A 24455-nucleotide genomic window follows, 5' to 3' on the forward strand; every position below is an offset into this window, starting at 1 on the left:
CCTCCCAGACTGGGGCACAAACCCATGTCCCCTGCATCAGCAGGTGGACTCTCAACCACTGCGCCACCAGGGAAGCCCCTGACTTCCATCTTACTTGCCATTTTTTGAGCTCTCTCCCTTTCTCTTTCTCTCTCTCTCTGAATCAAAGGCATGCACCCCATATCCAGATTCCTGACTTCCAGAAACTGTGAGATAATAAATGTTTGCTGTTTTAAGCTGCTAAATTTTGGGACAATTTGTTATGCAACATGGGTGACTGATACACTAAATGTTAGGCCCTGTGCAAAGAGACTTGAGGTATCATCTACAAAGGTCTTCAAAGATCTTCTGCCTTCATCCAGCATCACAGACCATCCCATATTTTCAAAAAGGGTGATGCCATAGGTGTTTCTTGGCTATTGTCACACATTTCATTGTTACTCCACTGTCACTTCAGAAGATTCTTCCTTAAAATTAACTGAAATCCTTCAAACTGTCGTTTAATACTTCCCATTGTAAGAATAACTGGAATAAATGAAAAACAGAAGACCTAAGCAGAACACAGTGACAATAGATAGCCTACATATGACTCTTGACAGCAAGAAGGAAAAAAAGTGAGCATTGAGCAAGCAGGCCATGTGAGCAGTGTCCACCAAGACAGCACCCACTGTGTGAAAAGTGTGTGGTAAGAAGAGTAAAGAGATCAAAAGAAAATGATGAGAATGCCCATAAGGCAGGTGAGGATCTGCCTACAAGGGCAGCCAAGCCCTGGGAATGGTAGTCATGAGAGCCTGCTAACCCTGTAAGCCCTGAAACGTACACGAAACAGACAAAAACACTTCAAGCAATGCCAGCCCGCTCAGCCAATGGGCTCAACACCAAGGGGTAATAGACAATAGGTGTCCCAAATCCAGCAAAGTCATAAAACTCCCAGAAATCACAGTGCTGTAATAGTAGTCGTCCCTGTACAAAACTAAAGCTATCCTGGCACAGTACAAGGAAACAAAACAGGCCAAGAACAAAAGGTCAAAAACAGATAGGATTTGAACTTCATCTTCCAGCCTCATGAGCTATTATCAGCTTCCTAGAGAGGGACAATCAAGGGTCAATTGCAGGATATCTGACATTGGGTGTGAATGTTTGTTTAAATTATTTAGCAAGTTTGATGGGATTTTACCTGTCACTGAGTTTGTTGAAGGCAAATAAGAATCTATGGAAAAACCTTGCAGGGGCTTCCCTGGTGGCGCAGTGGTTAAGAATCCGCCCGCCAATGCGGGAGACGCAGGTTCGGGCCCTGGTCTGGGAGGATCCCATGTGCCGCGGAGCTACTGAGCCTGTGTGCCACGACTGCTGAGCCCGCGTGCCACAACTACTGAAGCCCGTGAGCCTGGAGCCTGTGCTCCGCAACAAGAGAAGCCACCACAATAGGCATGTGCACCGCAATGAAGAGTGGCCCATGCTCTCCACAACTGGAGAGGGCCCGCGCGCACCAACGGAGACCCATTGCAGCCAAAAATAAATAAAATAGATGAATTATAAAAAAAAAAAATAGAATCTGCCTGCCAATGCAGGGGACACGGGTTCGATCCCTGGTCCAGGAAGATCCTACATGCCGCCGAGCAACTAAGCCCGTGCGCCACAACTACTGAGCCTGTGCTCTTGAGCCCATGAGTCACAACTACTGAGGCCCGTGTGCCACAACTACTGGAGCCTGTGTGCCTAGAGCCTGTGCTCCACAACAAGAAAAGCCACTGCAATGAAAAGCCCTCACACCACAACCAAGACCAGCCCCCGCTCGCTGTAACTAGAGGAAGCCGGCGCACAGCAATGGAAGACCCAACGCAGCCAATAAATAAATAAATAAATAAATAAATAAAATCTAAAAAAAAACCTTGCAAAGAGATAACCTTATACATGTATACAGGATACTGGTGTAAATGGTTACAGTGCTAGTGGTAGTGGTAAGGGTGGTAGTAGTAGTAGTAATAGTAGTGGCAGTAACGGTGCTAGGAGTATGAGTAGTAGTTATAAAATGTCCAATTTTGAAAAACTCTTCCCAGATATTGCTTGAAATTAAATACTGTACCTATGTGAGTCCCAAAGTCTAGTCTACCTTTATGCTGTGCCGGGCATGGACCACTGATCCCCAGTCAGGTTTACCTGCCCACCGTTTACTTGACAAAGAGGAGAAAGGGATTACAGAGTTAACATAGGGAGGACAGATACACAGTTTCTTACCTATTTGTTCATTCTCCTGGACCTCAAGTACAGTCACTGTAGATGGACATATAGGTGGATTATCATTTATGTCTTTAACTTTCACTTGAATTTTCAGTGGCAATGCGAGTGGTTTGCTATGCTCATCCCTTGCAACCGCATAAAAAACATACTACAACGAGATCAGAGTTAAGACATGAGTCCTTCATCATCCCCTTTAAAAGGCAGAGAAAACAACGATTTCAATGCTATTTCATTTATCCCCTTATCATCAATTCGCTTAGCATTGGGAAATGAGAAAATATAAAATGGGCTGAATTTGTGAGGGTATTATCATGTCTCTGAGAGCAATAATGCACTGAGCTTCAGAACACAGTTTGGGGGATATTGGTGGGGGGCTGGGTGTTAAGTAAAATTGTTTCTGCTCTCAGATATCCATGAGCCCAGGATCTCATCACCTGTGAAACTCCTACTAATTTTACTCACCGCATCCTTTTCTTCTCGGTCCAAGGGCTGAGTCACATAGATATCTCCTTCCTGGTCAATTAAAAATGGGAATTTTGATGGCTTCCCCTCTTCCACTAATGAATATAGTGCATCTGGTTCGTTCCACCGCACCTACAGGGCCCAAAGTGAATTGTCAGGAAAGATACATCCGGACAGAGAGAACTGGAAAGGAAATAAACAATTTTCTGGTTCTCGATTTGAAATTTCTGACAACCTTGTTTAGATGTCTATGGTTTCTTATAACTACTAAATTACATTTTCAGCTTAAAATAATCCCTCCGCCTTTTTCTCCTTTGTACTAAGTTATATTGCTCCAAATAAGCATATAGGGGTATTTTTCTTCTCTAAAGCAATTCTTTGTGAACCCTCTAAAGAGTTTGTGGGTTGTTCTTTTGGAAGTCTGAATGTGAAGATTTCATGTCATGAAACACCAATTTAAGAAACAAAATGTATTTAGTAGCGACGTTATCTGAGCACTAAGCCATGATGGACAACAAGCTCCCAGAACTCACCAGTGAAGATGATGAGACACTTTCAGTTCTTCACCATGCTATTATTTAAGCAAGACAAATGACACATAAATAAAGAACATTCCTCCCTTAAGTCTTTAGTCTTAAAGACTTCAGGGATAAGAATATTTGCCAACAGACTTCCCTGGGTGCACAATGGTTAAGAATCCGCCTGCCAATGCAGGTGACACGGGTTCGATCCCTGATGAGGGAAGATCCCACATGCTGTGGAGCAACAAAGCCCACGCACCACAACTACTGAGCCTGCACTCTACAGCCCACAAGCCACAACTACTGAAGCCCACGCACCTAGAGCCCATGCTCCACAAAAAAAGAAGCCTACTCAATGTGAAGCCCGCGCACCGCAACGAAGAGCAGCCCCTACTCACCACAACTAGAGAAAAGCCCACGTGCAGCAACGAAGACCCAATGCAGCCAAAAAGAAATAAATTAACTCATTAATTACTTTTTCAAAACAAAGAATATTTACCAACTCCTAGAGTTGTTTTGTAAACAACTTGGCAAAAAAAATCAATAAAGTGGTGCTGGGAAAACTGGACTACTACACGTAAAAGAATTAAATTAGAACACTTCCTAACACCATACACAAAAATAAACTCAAAGTGGATTAAAGACCTAAATGTAAGGCCAGACACTATAAAACTCTTAGAGGAAAACATAGGCAGAATACTCTATGACATAAATCACAGCAAGATCCTTTTTGACCCACCTCCTAGAGAAATGGAAATAAAAACAAAAATAAACAAATGGGAAAGGAAACCACAAACAAGATGAAAAGACAACCCTCAGAATGGGAGAAAATATTGCAAACCAAGCAACTGACAAAGGATTAATCTCCAAAATATACAAGCAGCTCATGCAGCTCAATATCAAAACAATAAACAACCCAATCTGAAAATGGGCAGAAGACCTAAATAGACATTTCTCCAAAGAAGACATACAGATTGCCAACAAACACGTGAAAGAATGCTCAACATCACTAATAATTAGAGAAATGCAAATCAAAACCACAATGAGGTATCACATCACACTGGTCAGAATGGCCATCATCAAAATATCTAGAAACAATAAATGCTGGAAAGGGTATGGTAAAAAGGGAACCCTCCTGCATTGTTGGTGGGAATGTAAATTGATACAGCCACTATGGAGAACAGTATGGAGGTTCCTTAAAAAACTAAAAATAGAACTACCATATAACCCAGCAATCCCACTACTGGGCATATACCCTGAGAAAACCATAATTCAAAAAGAGACATGTACCACAATATTCATTGAAGCACTATTTACAATAGCCAGGACATGGAAGCAACCAAAGTGTCCATTGATAGATGAATGGATAAAGAAGATGTGGCACATATATACAATGGAATATTACTCAGCCATAAAAAGAAATGAAATTGAGTTATTTGTAGCGAGGTGGATAGACCTAGAGACTGTCATACAGAATGATGTAAGTCAGAAAGAGAAAAACAAATTCCATACGCTAACACATGTATATGGAATCTAAGAAAAAAAATGGTTCTGATGAACCTAGGGGCAGGACAGGAATAAAGACACAGACATAGAGAATGGACTTGAGGACACGGAGAGGGGGAAGGGTAAGCTGGGACGAAGTGAGAGAGTGGCATGGACATATATACACTACCAAATGTAAAATAGATAGCTAGTTGGAAGCAGCCGCATAGCACAGGGAGATCAGCTCGGTGCTCTGTGACCACTGTGGAAGGGTGGGATAGGGAGGGTGGGAGGGAGGTGTAAGAGGGAGGGGATATGGGGATATAAGTGAATATAGCTGATTCACTTTGTTATACAGCAGAAACTAACACGACATTGTAAAGCAATTATACTCCAATAAATGTGTTTGAAAAAAAAATCAGTAAACTCAATACTAAGACCTGTCTACTTGCTACAGACAGAGCCTGGCCTATCTGATAGTCTAGTACTAACAACAACACGTACTGAGGGTTTTACCCCATTCCAGACATAATTCTAAACACTTTTATATGTTATCTCATTAAATCCTCAAACAGCCCCATGAGGTAGAGACTATTGTTATCCCCACCTTATAAATGGGGAAACTAGGGCACAAAAATTAAGTGACTTGCCTCTAGTCTTACAGCCATTTGAAATTTCCACACTAAACTATTCTCTCAAACCAGCTTGGGAAGGGTATCCCTTTCTAGTTATTTAAGCACACCCTCTGCCCAAGACAAAAACCATGTTCTTAGTTGTAAGCGAGCTCCTTTGATGTCCTAAAAATTCAGCCTAAGTTCTCTCTTGAGCTGTCCCCCTCCACTCTTATTCAGTTTCAAGCCACACAAAGTACCTTCCCCAGGCCTAGGTATTGGGTGTGGCTCTTTAGATTTTCTTTTCTTTGACAGCCCTAAGTGAAAACAAGCGTATGTGTTCTTTTTAGCATTTACAAATCCTTATGAAGGTAACCTAAACAATAAACGGGAAGACTTTAGTAAAGGAACCCAATCTGAAATTCTCACGGTAAAGAGTCCTGACATAGTTTCTTAGCTGGTAAAGCAGAATATTTCTTGCTTTCATTCTTTTTGTTTTTTCCTCTGAAGGTGAAATTCATTAATTCAATGTTTAATAAATAAAAATCCTTTTAAGTTAGACAATAGATATGGTGGGATAGGCCATTCCAGGACCCCTTAACAACAACAGTGTCATCTAAAAATAATTAGGGCTACTACAGACTACAACTCCTTCATAACGTTAATACCTTTTATTCACTTCCACAGATACTAATTAATTTCCACAACAACCCAAAGATCTGTTATTATCCCCATTTTATTGGTGAGAAGTTGGGGCTCATAAGAGTTTATCTGCTTCCAAATCCAGTACTCTCCCACTTAACTCACAGCTTTTGCATCAAGAAACTTTCTGATCTTCCAGAAAAGATCAGATCTGGGTGAACCCCAGAGTGGATTTCCAGGAGCTAAAGAAAGAGGAGGGGGCTCAGGATGAACACCAGCCATAGAGGTGGGACCGGGGGAGGGTGAATGGAGGGGAGAGGTACCCACAGGAGATGGAGTTGGCAGGGGTGGGCTCCAAAGGTAAAGGTCATCTACTCAGCTTTCACACTTGACCAGTCTTATCTCTGTTCCTCAGCCTGTGATGGGTTGAGTCTTTCGCATAGAGATTTTTCCCAAAGGAATAAGAAACAGCCTTTCAAAAATAATTTGCAGCCCCAAATTTGAATCATGTACATGTACCATCTACAGCCCACTCTAGGGCAGCCATATCCTACACTCCTGACAGGGAACAACAGTATTATCTACTTGGAAGGTGAAGGTGAGTGAAGTTCTCTTTTAAAACTCATATATATATATATATATATATATATATATACACATATATATATCTGAATCCAAGTTGTAAAGTCCAGAGTTTACCCATGATGGCAAACTCCAGAGACTTGGGGCCAGAGACCTTGTCTATTTAGTTTGCTTCATAATGACGCTATGCAGAAATGTCAGTGAAGACCATGAGGGTGGGCCCCCACAATGTGAGTGCTGATTGACTGGGTAGGCTCTAGGCATTCCTTGGGCACTACCTGAGTGATTTTAATGGGGTAAGGATTAGTTGAATTTTCTTCAATCTCCACTGGTTCTGGTGTTTTCCAAATATTCTCCTTCACCATAATATCCACAGACGTGGTGTCACTAAAGGAATGCTCATTCTGGCCTCCCATGTCCTCCACTGAGACCACCAGCTTGTAGGAAGGATTCTTCAAAGGATCCAGGTCCTGGGATCCTATGGGAAGTAGGAGAGAAAAGAAAAGCAAATGTCTCTGAAGGTAATACAGATCTAGGTCCTTTTAACTGCCTCAGAGAGTCATATGAGGACATCACTTAACTTACCTGCTAGAGTAAGTGAAATTGCCCCCGTTTTGTTGTTGATCTGAAAGTACATGACATTGTTGACCTTGGGAAGCTGCATGATAATTTTATAAATAAGCTGGCCGTTGGGTGTGGCTGGATCATCCAAGTCTGTAGCATTGACATACATAAAGGGCTTTCCTGTTTAACAAAATGTACCCAGAAAAAAAAGATATTAATTGAAACCCAAACCAACCACAGACACATTTGCCTTCTGAGAGGCAGAAATAGAATGGAGGAAGGTGTCATAATTCATATCAGTGGTGAAATAATTCTTTATTCTGCCCGTTTCCTCTAGGATGAGGTTTCTTAAAGTATGGTCCAGGGACTTCTAGAGGTCTTCGAGACTGTTTTTAGGGTCATACATGTGTGAAAGACCCATTCAAATCACAACATAAGGGCTTCCCCGGTGGCGCAGTGGTTGAGAGTCCGCCTGCCGATGTGGGGGACGCGGGTTCATGCCCCTGTCCGGGAAGATCCCACATGCCGCGGAGCGGCTGGGCCCGTGAGCCATGGCTGCTGAGCCTGCGCGTCCGGAGCCTGTGCTCGGCAACGGGAGAGGCCACAGCGATGAGAGGCCCGCGCACCGCAAAAAAAAAAAACAAAAACAAAAACAAAAACATAATTTGATGGATTTTAGCATAAAGGAGTATCCAAAAAAAGGCATTAATATGGTTTCAGATTCTACATTGAAAATAACATTTAAGAAACCACCACTTGTTGAGTTTTGGTCTAGTATCAAAGAATATCCACAATTATCTGAAGCGTTATTACACTATTAACACTGTGTAAGGAGAGTTTTTCTTTAAATGTTTCAACCAAAACAGCATATGGCAACAAAATGAATGCAGAAACAGGAATGAGAATCCAACTGTTCTCAATTAATCCAGACATTAAAGAGAGGTGCAAAGATTAAAACAATGCCATTCTTCTTAACATTCCTTTTGTCTTTGAAAATAGTTGTTTTTATTAAAATATGCTTATTACTTTAAATCAATCACTAAATAAATATTTTTTAATTTCTCAGTTTTAATTTCAAATACAATAAATATTGGTAGATATAACCAGTGACGTATTGGAGTCAACTTGTGAGACCTAGTTGAATTTTCAGAAATTTTGTGAGCCAATTATTAACACCAGTGGTAGCTTAAAATAGGTTATGGTGAGAGTACTTATACCACAGAAATTGACAAATTCTACAAATCAGGGTTTTTTCTCCCCAGAGAGACAGCTATTAAAATTTACTAGCACACCACTGGATATAACCAAAAGTTTCTTGGAGTCCACAATAGTTTTTATGAGAATACAAGGGGCCTGAGACCAAAAAGTTTGAGAATCACTGAACTGGAAAACCCTATTGGTAAAGAATAAGACCTGGAAGATTATTACTTGGCAGAGTTTAGTGGTGAGCCTTTGGTATGTAACCTCAGGGACAGAGACACGTGAAATTGCTCCACATAATAAAGTGGAAGGAATATTCTTCCTGAGTTATTGGAAGTGGGCATAGAAGAGTGAGAGATAGTGATTAAGTGACACAGAGGGAAGTTTGACAGTGAGTTGATGGAAATGGCCAAAAGTCTTTCTGAGAACTCACAGTCTAATATTCATGTTTATTTTGTGCACTGTTATGACATGATGCTCCTTCATTCCTCTAAATCTTCAGTAAAGCCTGCCACACACACCTATGCTTTGATGAGGGGCTTTTGTAGAAATGAAAAGTAAAAGAGTGAAGGGATGAGTCATAGCTAGGAGCTGAAGTCAGAGAAGAAAAAGAACTGGAAGCCAGCAGTGACCATGAGAATGTGGATTTCTGGGAGGATGTGGGAGAGTAAGCTTACCTTTCCAGAGTGTTCTAGAGTGTTCTAAAGCTGTAAGGTATTCTAAATTCTCACCCTAAAATGGTGATTCTTAACTAGGGGTGATTTTGCCCCCCAGGGGACATTTGGCGATGTCTGAAGACATCTTTGCTGTCACAATTTGGAAGGGAAGTGTTGCTCCTGGCATCTGCATTGATAGATGTCAGGGATGCTGCTAACATCCTATAATGCACAGAACAGCCCCTAACAAAAAAAGAATTATCAGGCCCAAGATGTCCATAGTGCCAACGTTGAGATGTTGCGTCCTAGAGCAGTGGGGATAATAAAACAACTCCCAGAGGATTGCTGTGAAGTTTAAATAAGATAAATAAAATTTAAATAAGATGGTAAGTCCTTAATGAATGCTAGTTACACATGTTAGCCACACAAATCTGCCCCTCTGCCTGTTACACTTGCATCTTTCCACAGATATCTCCAGGCTCCTGCCTATTACCTGGGCGAGAATTCTGCCTTACTGAGCCTTCATACTTTGACTGGAGAAACACAGGTCGATTGTCGTTGATGTCCTTCACTTCTATGGTGATGGGGACCGGGCCCTCCACTGTATTGCCGTGAGCATCCAGGGCTGAGACCTGATGTTGACAGGAAAAGGAAACCTCCTTGGTGAGTCTGGACCTCATATCACACACTCAAAAGTCACTTGAAAGAAATTAGAGCCCAAATAACCAATGACCTGGTCACTACAGGGGAGAAAGACACCCATAAGAGCCCAAATTGGGAGCTGCTAAAATAGAGGCCCTATCAGTTAAATCAATCTAATCATGACTGTGTTTTTCCAGCAGTGAGGTTGGCTGGACACTGGACATGCTTTTTTTCTAAATAGCTGGAATCAGTAAAATAAGAACACTTTGACCCTTGAGGGTATGAAAATTGTCCTGTTACAGAGGCATTTTAGTGGTTGATCTGCAGAGCCAGTAGTAAAATTTAAACAGAAAGCTTTTGGCTTGCTCTTTTCCCCACAATTAGCTCTCTATCATTCAGATAGAGATACAAACCATGAAAACTAAGGGGGAAAGAGAGAGAGAAGGGTCTCTCTAGGCAGCCTCTGACTTTGGTCATTGATTACTTCTGCTTCTTGCAAGGCGCAAAGGAGCTCCATCTAGTACCACTGCCACCTTCTTTGTGGGTCCAGAGACCACCCAACAGCCATAGGCAGACACCAGTGTAATAGCAGAGAAGTACTGGCTAGTTTTGATCCATGTGCCATCCAGGTTTCCACTCATTTTGATGAGTAATGCCATCTAAGAGCCTTAGCAATATAAATTGGGTTACTCTGGTCATAAAGCCTAAAAAAGAGGATACCTTTGCCACACGCCTCTCTAGTTGTTAAAAAATAAAATAAAATTTAAAAAGACAAATGAGATTTGCAAAGCATGTCATTAGCGTCAGGAGAGCTGAAACAGGATTCTGTGCTAGGAAAGAAGGTGCCAGTGATATTTCCAGGACAAAGAGTGCTCAGAGAGATTAGAGTTAGTGTCTGGTCTCAGTTCACCTGGAGTTTGTGAACAGCTCTTGTTTCCCTGTCCAGGGCTTTGCTGTAATACAGAAGTCCATCTGGTTGTATCTGAAATATGTCATCTGTCTCCCCAGTTAGTTTGAAAGTCACAGCAAGAGGACTGGCCTTAAACTGGGGAAAAGCAAACATTAGATTAGGTTGTAAGGAAAAACAATGTTGTAGAATTTGTAGTAAGTCACCAATTTCAGGTAACGTTTTCATTTGTACAATCACTAAAATAAGAAATTCTAAGCTTTTAAAGTGATACATTCTAAAAGTCTGCTTGAACGTTAGCTATGTACATTCAAAATACATTTTCCTCAAGAAACAATATGTGACATAATTCACTACATTGACGAAAGCCAATAGATGCTTTAAATTGTAGCTAAAGTTAGATGAGATTTTTCTGGGAATATCAGAAAGCTATAATACTACTAGCTTTTAAGTAACATTAAAAAGGGTAGCTTCATTGCTAGGATAAAAAAGATGTCATTTAGTACTTCTACAAATTGTGACAAAGATTAAAAGACATTTTAATATTAAGGAAAACAACTTAAAAGTGGCTTTAATTGATAAAGTTCTATATGACAATCTCACTTTTTCAGAAGTAAAGAAAATACCAATGATTATTCATGGGATAGCTATAATACTTTTAAGACCACAAGAATAGAAAATTCACATAAAATAAAGCAGATGTAAAAGTTGTTCAACCTCATTAATAATTATATATATATATATATATATATATATTTTTTTTTTTTTTTTTTTTTTTTCGGGACGCGAGCTTCTCACTGTTGTGGCCTCTCCCGTTGCGGAGCACAGGCTCCGGACGCGCAGGCTCAGTGGCCATGGCTCACGGGCCTAGCCGCTCCACGGCATGTGGGATCTTCCCAGACCGGGGCACGAACCCGTGTCCCCTGCATCGGCAAGCAGACTCTCAACCACTGCGCCACCAGGGAAGCCCCTAATATATTTTTATATATTTAAAAAATAAAAACTAGTAGTCAATGTTGTAAAGGATGTAAATAAACACACATATTATTGATGAAAATATAAATTAGTATAATCCTTTTGGAAATAACTTGAGGCATAAAATGTTTGTAGCCTTTGATAGCAAATATTACTAAATAGAATTTATTCTAAGGAAATATTTTTTAAACAATAAACTGCATGCTTGTAGTATAGTAGCCTACAATACTGGCAAAGTTGAAAACTCCTAAATGGTCAAAAAAAGAAAGGTATAAAATTATATAACACATAAACTTAATGAATTTTAAGCATTAAAATGTTCATTCTATAAATTATGAATCAGCAAAAGAACAATGATATGGTGTAAAGTAACAAAAGGAGAACATGAGTAAGTCTAGATAATGATTGTAACAGTACCAAGTGTATTCATGTCGGTTGGCAAGAAATGGAATTTAAAAAAAAAAACAAACAGCTGATGTGTTACATGGGTAGAACTGTGGCTTGCAAAACCCAAGGATTGTTTATTTAAGAAAATTACTGACTATCAGTTAGAAGCAAGCTTTGTAGTTGCTTTGACTTGCCCTAATTCCATCATCCTTTCTCAGGATATGCAGTGGCCTTGAAAACCAACAGCCTCACAACCATGGTACTGTGTAGGGGGTAGAAGGAGTTTGGAGTTTGGAGTTTCCCAGAAGTCCTGTCCCCAAAGAACTGATATTATCTAACCTATCTGGAAGCTCCCTGGAAATACCTATTCATGCAGTTTGTCTTTATTTGACCCAACTCAGAGCTCACTCACTGCAAACAATTTTCTTCCTGGGGAATCTGTTGAAAATAATCATCAGCAGTTGCTTAACACTGCAGCTGCCTGAGACAGTGATAGCAGTTGATGCAAATAAGACTTTAACTAAAACACTTAAAAGGTAAAGCTTGAGAATGAGATGTCCCTTGCAGGGGCCAGGGGAACATCAAAAATCTCCAATAGATTCCTGGGAGTCTAAAAGGCCACATTCATAAGTAGAGCTGTGCACATGCCCAGGAAAAACCTTAGAAGGCCCTAATCTCTCACCTCTGACTGACCTTGAGGTGCTGTGCAAGCAGGAAGTAAAGGCTAATGCAGAGTTGTAAACTGTTTGCCACATCTTTGAAGATGTACCCAACAAGTACACAGAGCCTATTGGCAAAGGTTGGAAGACTTATTGATTCTAGGCTTGTAAGGAAATCTTAATTCAATCATTAGCTGAACACTAAGCTAACCAAACAGACATCAGTGGCTACATATGGCAAAGAATACAGACTTTACAGAATTAATTCAGGAAAGTCATTAAACAAACAAACAGCAACAACAACAAATCCTGGGAAGACAATGGGATATGATTTCTGGTGTTGCCACATCATATTATTTATAAAGTCCAGTTTTCAACAAATGATTGTGAGACATGCAAATAAAAGAAAAGTAAGGCCCATATGAAGGAAAAATCGCAGTCAACAGAAACTGTCCCCAAGGAAGTCTAGATGTTAGACTTACTAAATAGGATTTTAAATTAACTATTTTAAACAGGTTCAAAAACAAAAGGAAACTATCTCTAAAGAACTAAAGTATGATAACAATGTCTCACCAAATAGAGAATATAAATAAAGACATGGAAATTATTTTTTAAAAAAACAAATAAGAATTCTAGAGTTGAAAAGCATAATAACTGAAATGAAAAATTCATTAGAAAAGGCCCAACAGTAAGTCTTAGCTAGCAGGAGAAGAATTTGTGAATTTGATAATAGATCAATTGAGGTTATCCACCCTGACAGAAAGAAAGAAGAAATATTAACAGAACCCTAGAGACAAATGGAACATCATCAAGCAAACATGCATAATGAGAGGCATAGAAGAAAAGGAAAGAGTGAAAGGGGCAGAAAGATTTTTTGAAGAAATACTAATCAAAAACTTCCCAAATTTGAGAAAAACATTAATCTATGCTTCCAAGAAGTTCACTGAACTTGAAATACAATAAATTCAAAGAGACTCAAACTTAGACTCATCATAATAAAACACAAAACAAACAAACAGGGACTTTTCTGGTGGTGCAGTGGTTAAGAATCCACCTGCTAATGCAGGGAACATGGGTTCGATCCTTGGTCCAGGAAGATCCCATGTGCCGTGGAGCCCATGTGCCACAACTACTGAGCCTGTGCTCTAGAACCTGTGAGCCACAACTACTGAGCTGCGTGACACAATTACTGAAGCCCATGCACCTAGATCCCATGCTCCACAACAAGAGAAGCCACTGCAATGAGAAGCCTGCACACTGCAATGAAGAGTAGCCCCCACTCGCCGCAACCAGAAGAAGCCTGCATGCAGCAATGGAGACCCAATGCAACCAAAAATAAATAAATAAAAATATATAAATTTATTTAAAAAAAAACAAAAAGGGCTTCCCTGGTGGTGCAGTGGTTGAGAGTCCACCTGCCGATGCAGGGGACACAGGTTCATGTCCCGGTCCGGGAAGATCCCCCATGCCGTGGAGCGGCTAGGCCTGTGAGCCATGGCCACTGAACCTGCAAGACCTGAGCCTGTGCTCTGCAATGGGAGAGGCCACAACAGTGAGAGGCTCGTGTACCACAAAAAAAAAAAAGAGAATTTGGAAGTGCAGAGACTCATCACATACAAAGGATCCTCAATAAACTGAACAGCTGATTTCTCATGGAGGCCAGAAGACAGTGAAATGACATACTCAAAGTGCTGAAAGAAAAAGACTGCCAACTAAGAATTGTATATGCAACAAAACTATCCTTCAAAATGAGGGTGAAATTAAGCTATACTACTATTCAAACAAACAAACTTTAAGATAAAAATTATTACTAGAGAAAAGAAGGATATTCTATACTGATACAAGGGTCAATCCCTCAAGATTCTATAACAATTATAAACATATATGCACCTACCAACAGACCCCAAAATACATGAAGCAAAAACTGACAGAATTGAAGATAAAATATACAATTCAACAATAATAGTTGGTGACTTGAAAACTTCACTTTCAATAATGAATATAACAAACAGACAGACGATCAACAAGAAAATAGAAGACTTGAACAACACTGTAAACCAACCAGAAGCTAACAGACATCTATGGAACACTCCATCCAACAAAATCCTAACACACATTCTTCTTAAATATACATTAAACATTCTCCAGGCTAGATCATATGATAGATCACAAAACAAGTTTCAATAAATTTAAATCATTGAAGTCATACAAAATATGTTCTCTAACCACAATGGAGAAACTATAACCAAATAACAGGAAATGTGGGAAAATCACAAATATATGGAAATAACAATACACTCTAATAACCAATAGGTCAAAGAGGAAATTAAAAGGGAAATTAGAACATACTTTTAGATGAATGAAAATGAAAACACAGCATACCAAACTTTATGGGATACAGATTAAGCAGTACATGGAGGCAAGTCTATAGCTGTAAATGCCTATAAAAGAAGAAAATGTCAAATCAGTAATCTTCTACCTTAAGAGACTAGAAGAAGATGAATAAACTAACCCAAAGCAAGCAGAAGGAAATAAAAATTAGAGTGGAAATTAATAAAATGGAGAATACAAAAGCAAAGGAGAAAATCAGCAAAACCAAAAGTTGGTCTTTTGAAAAGATCAACAAAATGGACAAATCTTCAATTGGATTTACCAAGAAAAAAATAGACACAAGAGGGACTTCCCTGGTGGTCCAGTGGGTAAGACTCCCTGCTCCCAATGCAGAGGGTCTGGATTTGATCCCTGGTCAGGGAACTAGATCTCGCATGCATACCACTACTAAGAAGTCCACATGCCGCAACTAAGAAGCCCGCGCACCGCAACTAAAAAAAAAGATCCCGAATGCCAAAACTAAGACCCAGCACAGCCAAAATAAACAAATAAATATTTTTTTTAAAAAACACAAGAATCAAACAACTAAAATCAGGAATGTAAGAGGGGACAGTACTACCAAACTTACAGAGATAAAAAGGATGAAATAGAATACTATAAGCAATTGTTTTCCCACAAATCAGACAACCTAAGTGAAATGGATGAATTCTTAGATTAAAAACTACCAAAACTGACCAAAGAATAAGTAGAAAGTCTGAATAGAACTATAACAACTAAAGAGCTTGAGTTAGTAATCAAAAAAATTCCCACAAAGTAAAGCCCAGGACCAGGTAACTTCACTGGTGAATTCTACCTAACAAGTATGGGAGAATTAACATCAAACCTTCACAAATGCTTCCAAAAAGTAGAAGAGTATGGAATACTTCCCAACTTATTCTATGAGGCTAGCGTCATCCTTATATGCAAAACAGAAAAAAAAAATAACAAAATAAAACTACAGAGCAATATCTCATAAATATAGATGCAAAAGTTTTCAATAGAATACTAGCAAACTGAATCCAGCAACATATAAAAAGAATTATATATCATGACCAAGTGGAATTTATCTTAGAATACAAGGCTGGTTCAACATATGAAAATCAATTAATTTAATACCCCATATTAATAGAATAAAGGACGAAACCAGATGAGTATCTCTAGAGAGGCAGATAATCATTTGACAAAATCCAGCATCCTTTCATGATAAAAAAATACACAACGAAGTAGGAATAGAAGGTAACTTCCTCAACCTAATAAAGGGCATCTAAGAAAAACCCACAGCTAATATTATACATAATGGTGAAAGACTGAAAGCTTTCCCTATGTGATCAGGAACAAGATAATGATGCCCAATCTTGTCACTTCTATATAACATTGTACTTGAAATCCTAGGCAAGAGAAAGAAATAAAAGTCATACAGATTGGAAAGAAATGAGTAAAAGTATCTCTATTCACAGATGACATGATCTTACATATGGAAAATCCTAAGGAATATAAAAAAGTTTTACAGCAAATAAACAAGTCCAGTAAGGTTGCAAGATAAAAGATCAATATACAAAAAAAAAAAAAAATCAACTGTATTTCTATACACTAGCAAAAAGAAATCTGAAAATGATGTTAAGAAAATAATTCCATTTACAATAGGATTAAAAGGAATAACATACTTCAGAATAAATTTAACCAAAGAAATACAAGATTTGTAAACTGAAAACTACGAAACATTGTTGAAAGAAATTAAAGAAGATCTAAATAAATGGAAAAAACATCCTGTGCTCAAAACTTGAAAAACTTAATATTGTTAAGATAGTACTATTCTCCAAGTTGAGATACTAATTCAACACAATCCCTATCAAAATTATTTTGTCTTGTTTGTAGAATTGACACGATGATCCTAAAGTTTATATAAAAATGTATAAGGCCCAGAATAACCAAAACAATCTTGAAAAAGAAGAACAAAGTTGGGAGACTTAACACTGCCTGATTTCAAAATTTTCTACAAAGCTACAGTATTCTAGAGAGTGTGGCACTGGCATAAGGACAGACATATAGATCAATGGATTCAAAATCAGGAGTACAGAAATAAACTTTTGTATTTATGGTCAAATTAATTTCTGACAAAGGTGCTAAGATAATTCAATGGGGAAAAAATAGTGTTTTCAACAAATGGTGCTGGAACAACTGGATATCCACATGCAAAAGAATGAAGTTAGATCCCTACCTCTCATATCATGCACAAAAATTAACTAAAAATAGACCAAAGGCATAAATGTTAAGAGTTAATACTATAAAACTGAGAAGATAAATCTTTGTGACTCTGGCTGAGGCAAGAGTTTTTTAGATGTTATAGCAAAAGCACAAACAAAAAAGAAAATAAATTGAACTTCATCAAAATTAAAAGTTTTGTGCTTCAAATGAACCATCAAGAAAGTGAAAAGTAACCTATAGAACGTGAGAAAATATTTGCAAATCATGTGTATGATAAGGAACTTTATGCAGAATATATAAAGAGCTCTTACAACAATAAAAAGACAAATAATTCAATTTAAAAAGAGGTAAAGGATTTGAACAGACAGTTCTCCAAAGAAGATATACAAATAGCCAATAAGCACATTAAAAGATATTAACATTAGTCATTAGGGAAATGCAAACCCAAACCACAGAGAAATATCACTTTACTCCACTAGGATAGCTATCAATACAATAAAGAAACAGATAAGTAACAAGTGTTGGCAAGGATGTGGAGAAATCAGAACACTTATACAATGCTGGTGGGAATGTAAAATGGTTCAATTGTTTTGCAGAACAGATTTGCAGTTATTTAAAAAGTTAAAAAGTGAATTAACTATGTCCCAGAAATTTTACTCCTAGGTATATATCCAAGAGAATGGAAAACACATATCCTCACAAAAATTGTACATGAATGTCCATAATAGCATTATTTATAATAGCCATAAATGTCCGTTAAATGATAACTGGATATTCAAAATGTATTATATTCATACAATGGGTTATTAATCAGCCATAAAAAAGGAAAAAAGTACTAATACCTGCTACAATATGGATGAACCTTGAAAACATTATGCTAAGTAAAAGAAATTATACACAAAAGGTCACATGTTACATGATTCCATTTATAGGAAATGTCTGTAAAGGAAATCTCTAGAGACTGCAAGTCGATTAGTGCTTGCCAGGGGCTGGGAGGAGAGGAGAATAGGGGGTGACCGCTAGTTGGTAGAGGGTTTCTTTGAGGCTGGTGAAAGTGTTCTGGGATCAGATAGTGGTGGTGGTTGTACATTTTTGTGACATATTAAAAACCACTGAATTGGACATTTTAAAACGGTAGGGCTTCCTTGGTGGCGCAGTGGTTGAGAGTCCACCTGCCGATGCAGGGGACACGGGTTCGTGCCCTGGTCCGGGAAGATCCCACATGCCGCGGAGCGGCTGGGCCCGTGAGCCATGGCCACTGAGCCTGCGCGTCCGGAGCCTGTGCTCCACAACGGGAGAGGCCACAACAGTGAGAGGCCCGCGTACGCAAAAACAAAAACAAACAAACAAAAAAACAAAAGGGTAGATCTTATGATATATAAGCTATATCTCACACATTACATAGAAAAAAGAGGCTATCTTACAGCGACGTCCTCCGCCCCCGCAGGTGCGTCCCCCCAAACCGCGGAGCGGCCGGCGTGGTCGCAGGCTGGAGGCGGGCCCGGGGCAGCGCCGCCGCCGGCCGCCCCTCGCTCCGGGCCCCGCCGCCCGCGGACGCTGATCCCCCTGCTGGAGTCTCCCGGGGCCCTCAGCGAGTCCCTCTGGTTACCCTTCGGCCCACGTGGGTCTGGGCCACTCCACACCAGAACCTGGGCGGGACCGCGCAGGGGGTCCCAGCGCCGGTGTCTGCCCAGACCTCGCACTACGACCTCCCCGGAGAGCCTCTGCCGCCCTAAAAGTGCTAACGGTGGTGTGTGCGCAGGACACAGACTGGGGCTCCGTTTGGCTGCCTGTTTATGAAACATTTCAGAAGTCAGAAGAAAATACGTTGTTGAGAACACAGCGAAAGCAGCTTTTCTTGAAAAAAAGTGGACAGAAACATCCTGAGGTATCAGTGCTCAATATATTTTCTGATCAAGAGTGCAACAGGGCTTCCCTGGTGGCGCAGTGGTTGAGACTCCGCCTGCCGATGCAGGGGACACGGGTTCGTGCCCCGGTCCGGGAGGATCCCACACGCCGCGGAGCGGCTGGGCCCATGAGCCATGGCCGCTGAGCCTGCGCGTCCGGAGCCTGTGCTCCGCAATGGGAGAGGCCACCACACTGAGAGGCCCGCGTACCGCAAAAAAAAAAAAAAAAAAAAAAAAAAGGTGCAACACATAAGACATTACAATAGCAGCTTCTCTTGCTGAGTTACGCAATTCCATTCTGGCTGCCTGCCTGGAGGCTTTCCAGTCAATTGATATGGAGGTGCAAGAGGGGATCCATCCTTGCCTGGGAGCAGTGGACCCGATTCCCATTTACCCTCTCTCTGGTGTTGGAGTGGAAGAGTGTGGAGCTGTGGCTAGAAGCCTTGCTGAGAATCTGGTCCAACGTGTTCCTGGCTGCACTGTGTTTCTCTTTGGTGAGGCTGACCTGCCTGAGAAGCACACTCTTGTCCAGAGAAGGAAGCAACTGGGCTGGTTCACAAGGAGGGATTTCAGTGTTCTTAAACCTAACCTGGGAGCTGCACCTGCCCGAAGATGTGGTTTAACAGCTTGCTTCAGGGTGTTGTGACAGTTGCGTTGGAACAAAATTGGAATTTCAGCTTTGCAGTGAGGAGATTCATGCTGCCGCTAGAGCAGACGAGAGCCAATCTGCGGGAGGCAGGAGCTGAGCGAAACCGCAAACTGAGAAGCAAACTTTCACATCAGGCGTCGTAGCTAGCCCGTATGTGATGAACTGCAATGTTACCAAAGATGATCTCAAGACTTGGCTCTGGGAAAAGAGATCGCTAGTGCCATTCGGGGCTCAAATGTGAATGGACTGAAGGGCGTCCAAACGATGGCTTTTCCTCACGAAGGGAAAATGGAGATAGCTTGCAATGTAGAGAGTTTTGAAGATCAAGAAGTTACAGAAACCTCAGAAGGCTCTCAATACATGGCTTACAGTGTCCTTGGGGACCATTTTTATTATGTATCTCCTTATTACATAGAAGCTCAAATTAAAAAATTGACAAGTGATCGGGGAATTGGTACTACAGGGAGAGCATTAATTGGATTTACACCCCAAGAGTGCAAGAACTGTGCTGAATATGCTATTAAGGAAGGTATTGGGGAGTTCTGGAAGATACGCAGAGGCATTTTCATGTGATCCAATCTAAGGCTTCATTGAAATTGTAAGGAAAAAATATCAGCCATTACAAAGTTTTCTTTTGGCCAGTGAAGACGAGTGGAAGATCCAAGAGCTTGGTTCCAGCTGTGAATTGGAAAACTGGACGCCTTCTCTGTCCAGTGACAACAACAGGTGTTTATAGATTGTCCATAGTCACCTTATGATATTTCTAGTCGTCACTGAAACTTCATGAAATCCTCCTCTGTATCAAGTGCATGCACCTGCATGTACTAGAAGCCCTCCTGAATGAGCTGCGTAAAATGGCCATCGTTGCTGAATCATCTTTAATTATCATGAACAAAACTAAAAACGGACTCAATTTATTTGGTATTCCTGACCTCTTTATTCCAAAGTCATTCAACTCTCATTTTTTTAATGTGCACTTTTAAAAATCAAGTACTAAGCAACTAATAAATGGGGAGAATTATAAAATAACATTACTCCTTTGAAGCAAAAAAAAAAAAAAAAAAAAAGAAGAAGAAAAGTAATTACCTATCTGAGATACGTATCATACTATCCTTAGATCTAGAAGCCCCTGAGAGTACAGAGCTGGGGATAGTTGAAAATCCTCAGTGAGACAAGTCTATAGGTGTTTAGTTCTTTTTTCTTTCTTTCTTTTTTTTTTGTTTTTTGGAGGACATGTTAATAACCCAAGGATCAACCTCATGGGGCAGAAAGCTTGCTTTGTTCCTCCCTGACTTCAGGTAAGAATATTTCAAGTGATACAGATGAGGGAACTGGGACAACTCCTTCCCACCACTGTAATAAAGAACTCAAAGTACATCTTACCAAGGCTGGGTTTTCCACATCATTTCCACATAAGAAGATGGAGAGAGCACAGTATTCTATTTTTTTTTTTTTTTGTATATGCCAGGTTTTACTTTATTTTTTTGCTATGTAACCTACTTTTTATTTTGGCCTTTTTTTAAATTGAAGTATAGTTGATGTACAATACTACATAAATTATAGGTGTACAACATAGTGATTCACAATGTTTAAAGGTTATATTCCATTAATAGTTACTACAAAATACTGGCTGTATTCCCTGTGTTGTACAAGACATCCTTGTAGCTTATTTATTTTATACATAATGGTTTCTACCTCTTAATCCCCTACTCCTAACTTGCCCCTCTCGCCTACACTCCCCCCACTGGTAACAACCAGTTTGTTTTCTGTATCTGTCTTTTCTTTTTTGTTATATTCACTAGTTTGTTTTATTTTTTAGATTCCACATGTAAGGGATATCATACAGTATTTATCTTTCTCTGTCTGACTTATTTCACTAAGCATAATACCCTCCAAGTCTATCTATGTTGTTGCAAATGGCAAAATTTCACTCTTTTTTATGCTGAGTAGTATTTCATTGTGTGTGTGTGTGCACATAGATAGATAGATAGATAGATGATAGATAGACAGATTACATCTTCTTTATCTGATGGACACTTAGGTTGCTTCCATATCTTGGCAACTGTAAATAATACTACTATGAATATTGGGGTGAATGTATCTTTTCAAATTAGTATTTTCATTTTTTTCAGATATATACCCCAGGAGTGGAATTGCTGGGTCATATGGTAGTTCTATTTCTAGTTTTTTGAGAAAGCTCCACACTGTTTTCCTTGGCTACACCAATTTACACTCCCACCAACAGTGCATGAAGGTTCCCTTTTCTCCTCACCAACATTTATTATTTGTGTTCTTTTTAGTGATAGCCATTTGACAGGTGTGAGGTGATATCTCATTGTGGTTTTAACTTGCATTTCTCTGATGATTAACAATGTTGAACATCTTTTCATGTGCCCGTTGGCCTTTTACATGTCCTCTTTGGAAAAATGTCTATTCAGGTCTTCTACCTTCTTTTTTTTTTGCGGTACACGGGCCTCTCACTGTTGTGGTCTCTCCCGTTGCGGAGCACAGGCTCCGGATGCGCGGGCTCAGCGGCCATGGCTCATGAGCCTAGCCACTCCGCGGCATGTGGGATCTTCCCGGACCGGGGCACAAACCCGTGTCCCCTGCATCGGCAGGTGGACTCTCAACCACTGCACCACCAGGGAAGCCCTCTACCCATTTTTTAATTGGGTTGTTCGCTTCTTGATGTTGAGTTGTATGAGCTGTTTCTATATTTTTGATATTAACCTCTTATCAGTCATATCATTTGCAAACATTTTCCCCCATTCAGTAGTTTTTCTTATCATTCTGTCAATGGTTTCCTTTGCTGTGCAAAAGCTTTTGAGTTTAATTAGTTTCCATTTGTTTATTTTTCCTTTTATTTCCTTTGCTTTAGGAGACAGATCCAAAAAATATTCCTACGATTTATATCAAAGAGTGTTCTCTTTATGTGTTCTTCTAGGAGTTTTATGGTTTCGGTCTTACATTTGGGTCTTTAATCCATTTTGAGTTTTTTGTTTGTTTGTTTGTTTGTTTGTTTTTGCCATACGCGGGACTCTCACTGCTGTGGCCTCTCCTGTTGCGGAGCACAGGCTCCGGACGCGCAGGCTCAGTGGCCATGGCTCACGGGCCCAGCCGCTCCACGGCATGTGGGATCTTCCCGGACAGGGGCACGAACCCGTGTCCCCTGCATCAGCAGGCAGACTCTCAACCACTGTGCCACCAGGGAAGCCCTTGAGTTAATTTTTGTATATGGTGTTAAGTAGCATGATATGCTTGACTAGAAAATGAGAATATCAGTGTTCTAATATCAGTTATGCCATTAACTTATTTAAGCCTCAGTTTCCCTATCTGTAAAACAAGCAGTTGGTACAAAAAGTCTCTAAGGTCTTTTCTAGAACAAAGACTCTGAGATTCTAGAAGGAAATCCCCTTCATTGCCTACACTCCTCCACTCCAACACACACACCCATAAACAAGAAGCATTCAGCCATGGCAGTTGGGCTATCATTTTCTGTTAAGAAGAGACAAGCTTTGTAGTGTGGCTAATGGAAAAAGAACAGAAAAAGAAGTGGAGTAACCCAAGGAATGATTTTACTGGCTGGGCTCCTGAGAGACTGCAGAAGGATCCTATGAAGCAGTTTCCAGGTGTGTGACGTTTGTTAGCTGGACATTGCCACGAGGTACAGTTCTGATTCTGTTCAGTGGCACGTGAACCTGTACTCACAGAACATCTACTCCCTTCTGCTGAAGAGTCTCCTCAAACAGAGGTTGCAGAAGTAACCACAGACTCTCTGGCCCACAAGTACATTTTGCTTAGATTATAAGATGACTTTTTTTACTGTGCCAATATCCTTAGATCAGGAAATTTTACATAAATATAAAAATTTCTGACTTTTGTGGAAAAACTATAGAATCCAGTAATACTGTACACAAATTCTGACTTGTGAAATCGTTTGGAATTGAATTAAGGCTACACTTTTTGAGGTACCCTCAGTTTGTCACAGTCCCCACTATTCCCTGTGTCCCACATGCTGGAGCCAAGTATCAGAAGACTGTTAATTTCACGTTTGCACAGTTGGAGGTTTTTCTACATCTGTTTTTTTGCCACTGCCTGTCTTATCCCAAGATAGCATCATTCATCACTTACCTGGCCCTTGTGGACTGTTGAGATACTTACTACAGATGGACTTTCACACCCAAGCACTGGGTTAGCACCTGTGTGAGGAAGGCTCCCCAGTCTGTATCTCCAGACCCACATGGCCACTGTCTCCTCAACATCTCCACCTAGCTAACCCCACATATTACCTTAAATTCAGTAGGCCTAACACTTATTTACTGACTTTCCCATAAATCTTCCCTCCCCTCCCCTCCTTCTCTCTCTCCTTTCCTCTCTCTCTCTCTCTCTCTCTGAATGACACCACTAACCAGCCAGTGAAGCAAGCCAGAGGCCTCGGAGTTACCCTAAACACCTCGTCTCTCCCACTGCACTCATTCAGTCACCAACCCCAGAAGGTGTGACTTCCTTGCATTGCTCCCACCCCTCTCCTTCCCTCCACTCCCCCTTTATACTTACTTAAACCAGGCCTCCACCGCTTGCCACTGGTCTATGGCAAACTGTCCCAAGAGCCTTCCCACCTCTAGGTTCACCCCCTTCATCCCACACTTACAGTGATCACAGAGTAGGTCTGTGCAAGCACAGTCTAATTCTGTCACACCTTCTTTAACCCTCCACAGGGGCCCTGCAGCCTACCACAGGTTAAAGGGCCGGTCTGGACACCCATCCCCGCCACCCGACCTCGGCAGCCTCGCCTTTGCACACCCTAAACC

General features: G+C 40.4%; 1 protein-coding gene and 1 pseudogene across 1 annotated transcript in view; one reads left to right on the top strand and one right to left on the bottom strand.

Annotated features, from left to right (window-relative positions):
- The window catches only part of CDH17 (cadherin 17), a 99926-nt gene that overhangs the window by 48258 nt on the left and 27213 nt on the right, over positions 1-24455 (bottom strand). Inside the window, exons 4-9 of the mRNA XM_033842714.2 lie at positions 10496-10630; positions 9437-9575; positions 7109-7267; positions 6802-7001; positions 2683-2814; positions 2218-2368 (exon numbers count right to left, since the gene is read on the bottom strand). Coding sequence (XP_033698605.1) covers positions 2218-2368; positions 2683-2814; positions 6802-7001; positions 7109-7267; positions 9437-9575; positions 10496-10630 — 916 coding nt within the window. The remainder of the gene's footprint in view (positions 1-2217; positions 2369-2682; positions 2815-6801; positions 7002-7108; positions 7268-9436; positions 9576-10495; positions 10631-24455) is intronic.
- LOC117308743 (uncharacterized) lies at positions 11852-20256 on the top strand (annotated as a pseudogene).

The sequence above is a fragment of the Tursiops truncatus genome, chromosome 17 (genome assembly GCF_011762595.2).
Source record: "Tursiops truncatus isolate mTurTru1 chromosome 17, mTurTru1.mat.Y, whole genome shotgun sequence".
Lineage (NCBI taxonomy): Eukaryota > Metazoa > Chordata > Mammalia > Artiodactyla > Delphinidae > Tursiops > Tursiops truncatus.